The sequence below is a fragment of the Epinephelus lanceolatus genome, chromosome 11, assembly GCF_041903045.1.
Source record: "Epinephelus lanceolatus isolate andai-2023 chromosome 11, ASM4190304v1, whole genome shotgun sequence".
Classification (NCBI taxonomy): domain Eukaryota; kingdom Metazoa; phylum Chordata; class Actinopteri; order Perciformes; family Serranidae; genus Epinephelus; species Epinephelus lanceolatus.
The window spans coordinates 33,943,316-33,956,312 of NC_135744.1; the positions used below are offsets into that span (position 1 = coordinate 33,943,316).

At 42.3% G+C, this 12,997-nt stretch overlaps 1 protein-coding gene across 3 annotated transcripts in view; it reads left to right on the forward strand.

Annotated features, from left to right (window-relative positions):
* Window positions 1-6,117, forward strand: part of grxcr2 (glutaredoxin and cysteine rich domain containing 2) — a 39,482-nt gene extending 33,365 nt beyond the window's left edge. For all 3 annotated transcript variants that reach the window (XM_033639735.2, XM_033639716.2, XM_033639724.2), the window contains 2 exons: window positions 1,704-1,922; window positions 4,911-6,117. In XM_033639735.2, the coding sequence (XP_033495626.2) occupies window positions 1,704-1,922; window positions 4,911-5,084 (393 nt within the window). In that variant the 3' untranslated portion in view covers window positions 5,085-6,117. The remainder of the gene's footprint in view (window positions 1-1,703; window positions 1,923-4,910) is intronic.
* Window positions 6,118-12,997: the final 6,880 nt, after the last annotated feature.

Below are 12,997 nucleotides of genomic sequence, written 5' to 3' on the forward strand. Positions count from 1 at the left end.
AGAATGACCTACATCGTCACATAAATGTAGCCTAAAAATAGTTACCGGTGGTTTATGTTTCATCTCTGGATCAGTTTTCATATGTCACAGTTCTAAGAATCCAATCTCGTCAATTTGCCACAGGATTGGTGGGGTATTAGATGAGAAGCCAGGCTACGTATCAGTATTTTGCAAGCTAAGTTTCACTTTCACTTCAACTTCTCAGAGCTGGGGATAAGGAACAGGGTCTAACATAGCAACACATTAGCCTTGTTTACACCAAACACTTCTCCTATGCTACCTTTGGAACCAAATATAACCCTTCAGACATGGTCCCTAGACCCTTGGTCTGCTTAGCATTTCCACCACAAACTCTTTCATGTAGGCAGGGTTGTTGTCACTCACTGCTCCGTCCAGCATTCACTGCATTTCCTCCTTTATCAGTCTGCACCTCGTATCATCCACAGAATGGGGTTGCATGCCGACATTTTCAAAATAAAATAGAACAGGCTGCAGTGAGTCTCTCTCCATGGGAAAATTAGAAATAGCAAGTTTGTGCATTTAGTCCTTCTAAGGCAAGCTCAGGGGTTTAATGTTGCCAAAGCCCACAGGAACAACCCACAGCGACACTTCCTTTTGCTCCCGGTGAGGACTATGCATTATGCATTTCACATAATCTGGTCGAAATTAATATATATAAATGCTTGCGGATCCACTCATTACTAAAAGTGTATGTCACCCAAGAGAGACAATGAAAACTAAAGTAATGGTCAAAGTTCAGTTAAAATTTAAGGTGTGCTGATGCACATCGTCACCTCATGCATTGAATAACATTACAAGTTACCGTTCCACCATAAAAGTGGGAGTTGACTGAGTGAATTAACTTGTTTTTCTCAGACTACACCTGCTGCCTCATTTTATAGTTACAGTTTACTAATATATGTAAAACTCGCCACAGTATGAATTAGCCTCAAAACCAGCCACAACTCAGCCCTGAGTAGAGTGACTGTCTACTATTGACCAATCAACAGACTGCAGTGTTCACAGCTCCACCTTTTAGTACCAGATGTGTGTGCTAGGTACCCCAACAGAGGGGGGGACCAATAATGGGGACAGTACGGAACGGCCCCATTGGTACCATCCACAACTTTGTACAGTGGAAATGGGAAAAAAGTGTACTAAACTGAACTGCACCATACTGTACTGCTCAGTGGAAACGGGGCTATTGTGAACTGTTTGATATTGTGGTTAAGGGGAAGGCTTATGTCATCTATTTCCTTTTTGTTACATCTTGTTGTAGAGCACGATGAGCATAAGGTGAGCAGGTACGCTCGAGCTGCAGGCAAGTGGCACAGTAGTGGGCGGAGATCAAGGAGGTGACCAATTTGCATATTCATGTTTCTGCATATACTGAATAAGGCAAAGGTCTGAAGTGATATCTAAGCAGTCTTAAGGCATAAAGGTGTTGTTTTAATGGACAAAACCTTTGAATATGGAATTTTGATGAACAGAGATGAGTTTTTAGGCGTTTATTCTGCACTCTTCTCAAGCGCACACAAAGCCCATAGCTAAATGTGGGCAGGCTCTCTTGGAGTTTCAGGAAATAAATCTGGGACTTATTGGAACTATGTAACACAAGTAGAGGCTAAGTAAAATACTTAATCTTAGGATGCACCCACTGTTGTTAATATTAACTAATATAGGATTATTTTGGTTTCCTTCAGTCCCCAGTGTTGGACTTTGGTAAGATCATCATCTACACCAGCAACCTGCGCATCATCAGAGCACCACCGAGGAAGCCTGAAGCGTTACGGCACCATACAGTGCCTCCTCTGGACTTTGAGGGATACCCAAAGGCCAGGGAGAGGGGCAGCAGGAGGAGGGCTAAAGCTCTTTGCACACAGGAAGGGGAGGAGAAACAGATCAGCGACACAGAGACCAAGGTAATGATCCTTGGCCAAATTATTCTCAGTGGTGTGGTAGGGTTTTTATCACCCTGCTTCTCTTTCTTGGTATTCTCTCTCTCTCTCTCTCTCTCTCTCTCTCTCTCTCTCTCTCTCTCTCTCTCTCTCTCTCTCTCTCTCTCTCTCTCTCTCTCTCTCTCTCTCTCTCTCTCTCTCTCTCTCTCTCTCTCTCACCATGTCCTTCCCCTCCTCCTCCTCCTCCTTCCCGTACGTTGTGTCTTTGCATATGTCTTCAACCATTTTTTGCTCACTTTATCTGCGTTTTCGAGAGCATAACTGCAGGATCGTCTGTGCAGCCATAGTGTTGTAATTTGAAACTGTTCACAGAGGGGTGTTTATTCTCATCCCACAGTCCCCCCCTGTGTTTCCTTGTAACTGCCACCTTATTTGTGCCCCTTCTCTTTTCTTTTCTTGTGCCCCCCTCCTGCTGCTGCAACAACCACCACCCCATTGTCCTAGTGTTATCTGTCAACTGTGAACACATACTGATGAGTCCACAGTTTTACTCTGCCCTTGCAGCATTTGCCTGCCACTTGCCAGCCTGCAAGGATACCCAGCTTGCTATTATCCCCTCCCTATCACCTCCTCGGCTGATTACTGTTCTCTTCCCTTCACTCCCTCCATTCTTTTCTCACCTCTCTCGTTATTTTCTCATTTTCTCTGCCTCCAGAAAAAAAAGTTCATTCTCAGCTCCTTTTTTTTTCATTATTTGGCAATCTCACCGCTCTTTGTTACTTTCTTTTCTTTATCATCTTTGCCTTTGTTGGCCAAACTCTAAGGTAGTTAATTTTTCACTGTCTGTGTGTTTTTAATTTCAAACATAGACTAAGGTTTATACATTGTATGTGCAATTTTGTAACTGTTTAACCAATCTGGACTTTTTTTTCAGCCCAATTGGCAGAAGAAAAATGTTGCACTCATGTGTCTCATAAGTTTTACTGAATCATATCAGCATTTGTAAAGTTACATATAAGATGACTTTGTCATAAGGGAGTGGAGGGGATAGTAGTTGGCGTGTTGCATAGGTGACATGCTTGCCAAGCTGCAGATCACTGTTCAAGACCAAAAAAAAAAAAAGTTGTGATTTAGCGATGTACCTAGCAGCATTTTGGCTCCAAATGTGGGTGTTTCATAGCAAGCTGTTTGTTTCTATCCATCAGCTTTTTAAGCTTCAAACATGGGTATTTTGTGGCAACATGTCAGTGTTTTTCCCAGCAGGTTTTTAGCCTCTAAATGTGGGGTTTTTGTAACGACCAGGGTTTGTACAGCAGGGATAATGCCATGAAAAGCAATAGTGTTTTGCTTAGACATCACTGCTTTTACTGCCAGGAGTTCTCCCCTCCTAAAATCGAGCACCGTCTCGCGCGGAAGTCGTCGAAAATCCAGCGCTTGGGCAGTGACTGGCGGTGTCAGAAACGAACGAAAATAGGCATCCTTTAACGTCGGCATGAGGGTGGATGGGTCTAACAAACACTGACTTTCACCCGAGAAAGCGGTTTTCACGTCCTGTAAGATTCTAAAGCCAACCCGTGTTCTTTTTTCCTAAGCCGTGTCATGCCATGACACACCTTTTTTCGTTGGTTTCTGATGCCGCAAGTCACTGCCCAAGCATCAGATTTCGACGAGTATGGAATGAGACCGGCCTCGCCAAAATGTAATCCTTTCCTAACCATAACCAAGTGGTTTTTGTGCCTAAATCTAACCACAAGTCTGCCACAACATTGTTGATTTTTAAATTTGCAGTGTATCTGCTACATAAAAACATGCAAATGGAAAAACATTTTTTTTTTGTGGTGACTGGGCAGAGATTTCACTATCGCTATGATAACTGATCATCACAATGCAATCCACTAAGCCTTATGTGCAGTCAAAGCACCAACTTACATTAAAAGGAAAATCTTGTGCGTATTGAAATTTGGTGAGAGTTTGTGGTGTATGTCAGCTGCAAACATTTGCTTGTAGGGTAAGCATGTTGAGTGGGTTTTGATGGCAGTGGTGGTCAAAAGGTAACTGATTATCTTGCTCAAAGTGTAACCAGTAATCTTAACAAAAGCAGCATCCAAACTGAATAGCATCTCACTTACTTTTAGCCTTTTTTTTCAGAATTAAACTGTTAAACAGGAGCTTAAAAAACATGCCTTTTAGATTCATGGAGCATCTTCCTCTGAAGCAATCTAGCATGCTTCACTAAGCAGGCCATCTCTGTTTTACTTTACTTTGGGACTCCCACAGGAAAATCCTAAAGGGTCAGAGATGAATGGCATTTAGTTTGTGGCACTTAAATATTTAAATGCACTTGCAACCTCAACAGCAACAACATGCTGCTTATTCCAAAAAATACACAGGCCTTGCTGTGCAAAGTTTTCCCGGAAAACAATTTCCTGCTGATTTAGGACATCCAGTAGTTTGTAAAGATTTACATCTACTGTTAGTATCCACCCCTCGTGTCATTGTTACTCTACAGGCAGCTGCTTTTTATTGTACATTTAGTTGCAATGACCAGCTGGCTGTATAAATGACCAGCTGGCTGTACATTATCCCGCAACACAGCTACTTACCAAAGGTGTTTAATTATAAATAATAGTGGAAAAATCCTCCATGTCGTTACCATTGTTTAGTGTGTGCCAGCAGGCCAGCCAGTTAAACTCGATAGCTGTGTTAATTGTCACTGTTCATGAACTGGCTAAAGGTGTTGCAAGTTAATCAGCTTTGAAACAGTTGCAGTGTGAACATGTGTACTATATTGTGATGTAAAAATGGTGGTTTATTGTAGATTATTGATGCACTGACACAACATATAAATATATCCTCCCTTCCAACTTCTCTTTTCAGTTCTCTATATATATGTTTCTTGTCGTTCTCACCCACTCCAACCTCCTCCTCCCTTTCTTACCCTTTGCCTAACCTTACAACTCCTCTCTTTCACCTCCTCTTTCTCCTCCTCTAATGTGTTTCTTCTGTCTCCAGGAGGCAGACAGCTGCCAGGATTGTGGCGGTTCGGGCTGCGCTCCCTGCTCTCTGTGTCACGGTAGCAAGCTGTCCATGCTGGCGAACCGCTTCAATGAGTCCATCAGTGATCTGCGTTGCCAAGCCTGCTACCCCCATGGTCTGGAGAAGTGCCAGTCCTGCTCCAGCAAATAGCACTGTTTGGCTGACACCCATGTCTGGCAGAGAGAGTGAGTGAGTGAATGAGAGTGTGTAGCTGTGAGTGAGTGTGTGCCCGATGTGCTATGGGTTTGTCACAATTGTCTCAGCGGCAATATTGCTCTAATCCAAAGTGTTCTTGGTGGGGCGTTTCGAAGCACTACTAGGAAACATAAGCCATCATTGGAAAGGGGGAATTATGAATTGTGCAGCGGGCAAAAAATCATAAAATACAATTACTGTGTGCAGTGAACATGGCTTGCGATAACACAAACGCATAATCACTTTTTTGTTGTCAGGCTATTTTGCATCTGCACCCTTCTTTCTGATAAAACCGGGTTCCACGACAGAGTTATCAGTTAAATTAAAATGATGCAAACATTTTGCTCTTTATTTCATCTACTGGGAAGGCTGCCCTGTTCCTATCTCCTGTCTCTGTTCACCAGAGAGAATGAAGCCCTTTGTATCCCAACATGTTGTACTATACGAGGGTAACTGATGCTTTAATTTTTTTCTTTGTCAAAATAGGGGGAGAGGAGACAGGGAGATAAAGAGTTTTAGATGGAGGGATAATAGGAACTACAGCCAATATGAGAGATGAGAGCGAGTCAAAAGGAGACAGCTGCATAAATGGCAATAAAATAAATCAAGTTTGATCAAGTGCACTCCACCCAAACAATGGCAAAATGCATTCCAGCTTTAAGGAAGGTGACACAGAGGCACTATTTAGCAAGCTACTGGTGTCAGTGAAGAGTCAGTGTCACACTTTTTAAAGCCACATTTAAAAAAAAAAAGAAATACTGACTTTGGGTTGAATATCACTTTACGATGAGATGAGAAGAAAAAGAGAACAGTGAAATAGTTGATAATATAACTGTAGGCCTGCTCAGTAGGTTAAATGATGGCAATTATAATGTTTTCTTTTATTATTTTTTAATAATCTCATTCTCAGGTTATTGCCATTAAAATTAGTTTCAAAGCTTTACCCACAGTTTTGGTATATGAATGAAATAAAACACCTAATTACTTTTCAATGCCTCCTTTTATTGTGTCCATTAACTGCTGAAAGTTGTGCTTTATTTATTTGTATTCATAGGCGTAGATTTCATGGGGGATGCAGGGGACAAATTATAATGGAAAGGAACAGAGGACTTTTAAATTAAAGACATTTACACCATAAATTAATGCAGAAAGTGCTCAAATGGGTGAATTAAATATTCACCAGAGAGCAAGAAATTAAGTTTTTAATGCAAAATTTTCAAGAAGTGAACCCCCAAACCGTTTTTTACATATGTGTCCCACCCTGCGTTGTAATGAAGCCTACACCCCTGTTTGTACTGTATTACTAACACACACATTATTATAACAACAACACTCTTAGGGGGCGTACACATGCCGTGTTTTTTGCACCCTTTAGACTCAGTGTTTTCAATGTACACGTGCGGCAGGCGTGCCCAAACATGAGAGCAATGCCATCGCGACGCGCACATGTTCCCAAGCGCCTATTTTTTTAGGGCGCAATGGCTGCTCCCCGAGATAAACAGAGTTCAACTTTTGGAACCCAGCAGCACACACCGCATGTCATGTGATGAGCAACAACCAATCACAGCCGACATTTATCTTTGCTCTCTTCCATAAGTATGTGTCAGTAGTAAATATGGAAAAGTTGATCATTTTGGTGCAGGGCTGCCAGAGCTTTACATCTGTCCCATGGACGATATGCCCACACACTTATAAACAGCACCTGGAAGAAGATCAGCTTTGCACTCAGGATTTCGGCTAAATAGGCTATGATAAGGTGCCACCGCACTCTTAAAAGCAAGTTTTCCAGGCGGTTAAGGACACGGAATTTGTACAGCCCCATAGACTGTATGTAAAAATGGACAACACATCTCCACCCCCACTGCACAAAAAATGAAGCCAAAAACTTCTGGATCCAGCAGCTGCCATTTTATACTGGTGACATTATTTGGAGCCAGAGTGTTCCCAATAGTGATCCCTGCAGCATCAAGCTCCAACCCATACACCAGTCTGACCAATTGTGAACAGCGCCATTGATCATGAGCACACTGATTGATACACATAGCTGTCAGTCATGACATCAGACTCCCTTTTTATAGCATCAAAAAACTCATTAAAAACAATTGATAAAAATAACCCCAAAAAAACAACATACATCAGCGTGATAAGAACTATCGAAAATGACAGAAACCATCTTTGGGAAAAAATGATTCAACATGTACTTTGGCCTTTTAGTCTGGCCCATGTCCCATCTGCTAACATAGACGGGGCAGGGTTTATGGCCTATACTGCAGCCAGCCACCAGGAGGTGATTGAAATGCTTTGCTTTTGTTACTGGGAGCTGTCATGTCGTCCATCTTTATTACACAGCCAATGACAACACCCCTGACTGACATTCTTAATGATTAAAATGTAGCTTATCTAGTCTATAAAGATCGTGAAGGTCATGGACAGTCACCTTATGTTTTCTTGCAGTGTGCATGAGAATGAGGAATCATTCTCTTGTGTCTTCTCTGAGCCTCATAAGTCAGAAGTGTCTGTACATCAAACATGTCTGATTCTGGACAAATCTAAATGTAGACAGAGCTGCATCAGAATTCTAACAGCAACGTCTGCGACTGTAATGTGTGAAAGTCATTCCTTAAATGTTTGAAGTGTTTTCACAGTGGGTTAGGGAGTGTTTATTTGTGTGTTCCCAGCTTGAAAAGCAAACGAAACGTAACAATAAACACAAATGCAACACGCTGCATAATTCCCAGTCATTGCATTTTCATCATTAAACCTCAAATCAGCTGCAATCAAGCACAATGTTTTGTATTGTGCCATTAAACAGGATGATTCAACGAAAAAAGAAACCAAATTAAATAATATCGCCTCAGTAGCAAAGGGTTGTAGAGTGATAGTTTTCAGCTCTGAGTGATCACCTTCATGCAATTATGCACTTCATCTGTGGCGACATCAGCATTTTCCAGGATGACTAACCCATTACAAGCTACCATAAATCTGATTTAAAACATCAGATAGTGATGTTAACCACATTAATTTTGCATTTGTCTTGTGTTTGCAGATGGGTGTAGGTGGAGTTACAAGTTTTTGAAAGCAATGCAGTAACAAAGCCCCTCTAATATCCCTACCTGCCTTGTATTCGGATGTGAATTGCACTGAGCCATAGGATATTTTGCAGTGGCTGCTGAAATGGCATTTTTTCTTACCACTATCCTTATGCTGCAAGGCAGAGATGATCAATCAAAATCAGTGTTAGCAGCTGAAAGCACTGACCACATTTTCTACGGTGTTGGTTGCCCAAAGTCGCGGCAGAACAAGCACCCCCAGACCATTACTGCCCGCTATCTCTGCCCCTATACCTATCTTTGTGCTGGCATTTCCATTATTTTGTCCTATTATGTTAGATAGCCTCACACTCAGTTAAAGACCAGACTGTATGGCTTATCAGCAGCCTGGCCAAAAGCCCCATCAGCAATCAAATGCCTGCTATTTCTGGGATGAGAGGAGGAACCTGAATCTCCAGTCTCCCTCTTTTTCATTCCACTTTCTCTCCCTCCCTCTCTCCCTCTCTCTCTCTAACTGGTCTGCTAAAAAATCTGCCACCCATACTGTTGAAACTGAGCTTTGTCATTTCAGCTCCCATTCTCACTTAGTATTCCACAAGGGAGCCAAAGTGAGGCAAAATTGGGTCACAGAACTGTTCTTGGCCTCGTCTGTCCTGCAGGACCAACAGTAGGCTTATAAAGGTGCAGGTAAAAAACACACAAGTGTTTATACTATATACTGTGGGTTTGCAGTGCATAAAGCATATCAAAAAATCCCCACACATGCTCCAGATGAGTCTTACAAGAATAAAAAAAGATATCTCTGGATTCTCAGGGTTTTGGTGCAGTGCAGGAAAGGGGAGATTATACAAATAGAGGAATCTGGAGCATGGTAGTATGGTAGTTGTATGCACATCAAATTCAGAGATTCAGTCTTCTATCAGCTTGAGTAGTATTAATATACGATGTTTCAACTCATCAGGCAAATGACCAACATGACAAAGTGCAAGGTGTATACAAGCACAAAATATACTACATTATGCTGATGATCAACTAATTAAACTCTTTGAATAAGTGCAGTTCAGGCAGGACACAATGACAAGCTCAGCTCACATCCCAGCTACATCAGCTGATCTCAAACAGCCCAATCAACTGATGGAGCAGCTGACTGATGGAAGGGAGTCAGCTGATAGATCACATGATTCCTTTCTATGCAACCAATTGGTGAAACTCATTCAGGGCGCCCTATTTAAACTGCTCTGGCCTGCCTACTGTCGCTGCTTCCTCTGCAAGCCGTTTTGCAACCCACCTCCACCCCAGCCCCTCCTTTTCATGTTGTGTCTGACTTATCAATGCCATTTCTGTTTGTCATTGATGCTGCTCTGTTCTGTTCTGCTGCTCTCTCTCTGCTTTAGGCTTTCCATGTAGGCACGTGGAAGGGCAGGGAGGTTTGCTCTCTCTGCGTCAGGCTTTCTCGTTCGCACATGGAAGGGCAGGGAGGTGTGCTCTCTCTGCCTCAGGCTTTCTCGTTCGTGCATGGAAGGGCAGATAGGTGTGCTCTCTCTGCCTCAGACTTTCCATGTAGGCACGCAGAAGGCTGGAGAGATGTGTTCTCTCTGCCTTAGGCTTTCCACATAGGCGAGTGGAAGAATCCTCAGTGAGTCCATTAGGAGACAGGATACTGAAAAAAAATAAATAAAAAAAAATTCTGGGGGTCTAACACTGAAAACACCTTTTTGTAATCCACTCCTGTCTTTGGGCCTCTTGACCTCAGTGTACCTACGTGACAAAAAATGTCTTCTTGACAAAGTTACTCACAAAGTTTGGGAGCTATAAACCAGCCTGTGGACACTCCATTGCTTGTACCTTTCTTGTATTTGTTATTTGTATTGTATAAAAACCTGAAAATGTGCTTGGTAAAACATACTAATAAATTTGACTTGACTGAAAAGATTACAATGTTGTGACGGTGATCATACCCCTCTATTAGTAACACAGCTCTTAACCTGTCCACAGTTTTACAGCTCTTCAAAGCAATACAGAAAATACCTGACAAGCTTTTATAGACATATTCACTGACTTTTGTTTACTACTATGGGTGGACACATACCACCCACACATGTAACACCACTACATCCGCTCTTCATATGCTATACTGTATTGTGGAACAATACATAAAATTGCCATTTATTTGATATCTCCATTATCAAATAATAGCCTGTTTAATCACAGCAGCCAGCAAACAATGGCTTATGAATATAGAGGGAAAGGCTTTTCCCCGGTGGCAGCATCATCATTTATGATGCTTTATAGATATATCTGCGATCTCTTAAAGCCCATTTGTAATATACGACACAGGAAGCAGACTGGGAGCAGACTGGGTACATTAATCATAAATTCTCATGCAGGAATATTTTGCACAGTGTGGAAGTGAGCCACATTTAATCTGCGACCGCGTCTGTTTTACGCTCTCCCTCTCCATCACTTTCCTTTTGTTTCTCCACACACATCATTATAATGGATGGATCTCTATGAATCTCTCTTGCGTAAATCACCAGCAGCCCACCTTATTGAGCTTATTATTTGCCATTAATGCAGAGTTTGGTGTTAATCCTGGTCTGCAGGCCTTCCACGCTGCCGAGAGATAAACAAGAGCTAAACAAGAAGTAACAGACCTCAGACACGTGCCTGTTCCCTTGGGTTGGAGCAGCATGGTGGTGTAGTGATTAGCCACACTGCCCTTGAATGGATGGATCGGGCTTTAAGCCTCCATCACAACAAGTATCATTTGACAAAACACGTCTTTTTTACTGAACCTGACCTCTGACCTGTGTTGTGTTATTGCATTCATTATTATCTCACATTTCTTACAGCATCGTCAAAGTAAATGTATGAAGAAAAACTTGATATTCTGACGTCAAAGAGGATCAAGAATCAAATACAGTACATGGTATTCATTTAACTATCATGTTCTGTTTAAATTAAGTAATGAGGGTTATGATTTTGATACATAGCATGTGTTTTTCAGACATTTTCCCACAGAGAAAACTCTGGAAATTCTCCTCTGAGTTTAACACATCAAAAGTGAAAACATCAGTTTCCCATAGGCTGTATTTTCACATGAACTTAACATGTCACATATGATTAATTCACATACTCTGTTAGCACATGTAGTATTTCAGATTTTACATTTTACAAAACAAGTCTTACATGTTGACGATTACAAGTAAGCACAGAAAAAGCATCTCCAAGATGTAACAGGACACGGTTCTCTTCCTCTGGGGTGTTGGGTTTTCTGCCTTGTGGTATAATTGTACTTGATACATTATGTATGGTAGGACCACACCATGTATTAGCAAATGAGATGACACTATCAAATATCACTATGTTTGTATAACATTGACACTTTGACATCATGTGTCCTGCATGGTTGGTTGGTCTGGTGGAAGTATCAGTTTATTCACTAACAAAGACCACACCAATAAGGTAAAGATTTCGAATGGTTTATTGCGTATGATGGATTATGGGTTCGGAGGAAAGCGTGAAGGGGTGAGGATGGAGGAATGAGAGAATGAAAGGATGAGAATGAAGGGATGAGGGTCGAGGGTCGAATGGATGAATGATTAGGGATGACAGGATAAGGATCAAGGGATGAAGAGTGAGGAATGAAGGGATAAGGGATGAAGCAATGAGGGTCAAGGGCCAGATGGATGAAAGGTTAGGGATGACAGGGTATGGATCAAGGGATGAAGAGTGAGGAATTAAGGGTTAAAGGATGAAGGGATGAAGGGGTGAGGGTCAAGGGCCAGATGGATGAACGGTTAGGGATGACAGGGTAAAGATCAAGGGACGAAGAGTGAGGAATTAAGGGGTGAGGGATGTAGGGATGAGAGGATGGGGGTTAAGGGCCAGATGGATGAAAGTTTAGGGATGACAGGGTAAGGATCAAGGGATGAAGAGTGAGGAATGAAGGGGTGAGGGATGTAGGGGTGAGGGGATGAGGGTCAAGGGCCAGATGGATGAATGATTAGGGATGACAGGGTAAAGATCAAGGGATGAAGAGTGAGGAATGAAGGGTTGAGGGATGAAGGGATGAAGGGGTGAGGGTCAAGGGCCAGATGGATGAAAGGTTAGGGATGACAGGGTAAGGATCAAGGGATGAAGAGTGAGGAATGAAGGGATGAGGGGATGAGGGTCAAGGGCCTGATGGATGAAAGGTTAGGGATGACAGGGTAAGGATTAAGGGATGAAGAGTGAGGAATGAAGGGATGATGGATGAAGAGAGGGAAGACTGAGGGTTGAGGGATGAAGGCTGGGTTTCTGAGTAGCAAGCGAGCACGATGATGGATGTGTTGGGTCGAAGGCGAGAAACCAGGAGGGATCCCGGGAGTGATACTGAGTGGGGGAGTTGTCTCTTCGTGAGCTCGGATTCAGCTTGGGATAGAGCCCCCACTGGTTCCTGGATGCAGAAAGGAGCAGAGAAAAAGATGTAAGAAGCGAGAAGGTATTGGGTGGGTGGGATGTGAGAAATGTGTCGAAGAGAAAGAGAATGCATCAGGTGTGCTTAAATACTTTTGGGCGATAAATGGGATGCATTTGAGGCGTGGTCTTTGTTCCAGAACCTAAAACTACATGAAGTGAATTTATAAAGCAATTCCTCAAATTCACCCCAAAACACCAGGGGTGGAAGTAACAAATGACATTTACTGTACTTGTACTTTTTTTTGGAATAATTTTACTGTCCTCAAATATGCTTAACCTCCATTATTCAAGGCCGTAGCCAAATGTGCCAGCGGGTCTGACACCTTGGCAAAATATCATTTATTTTCACAATTACAT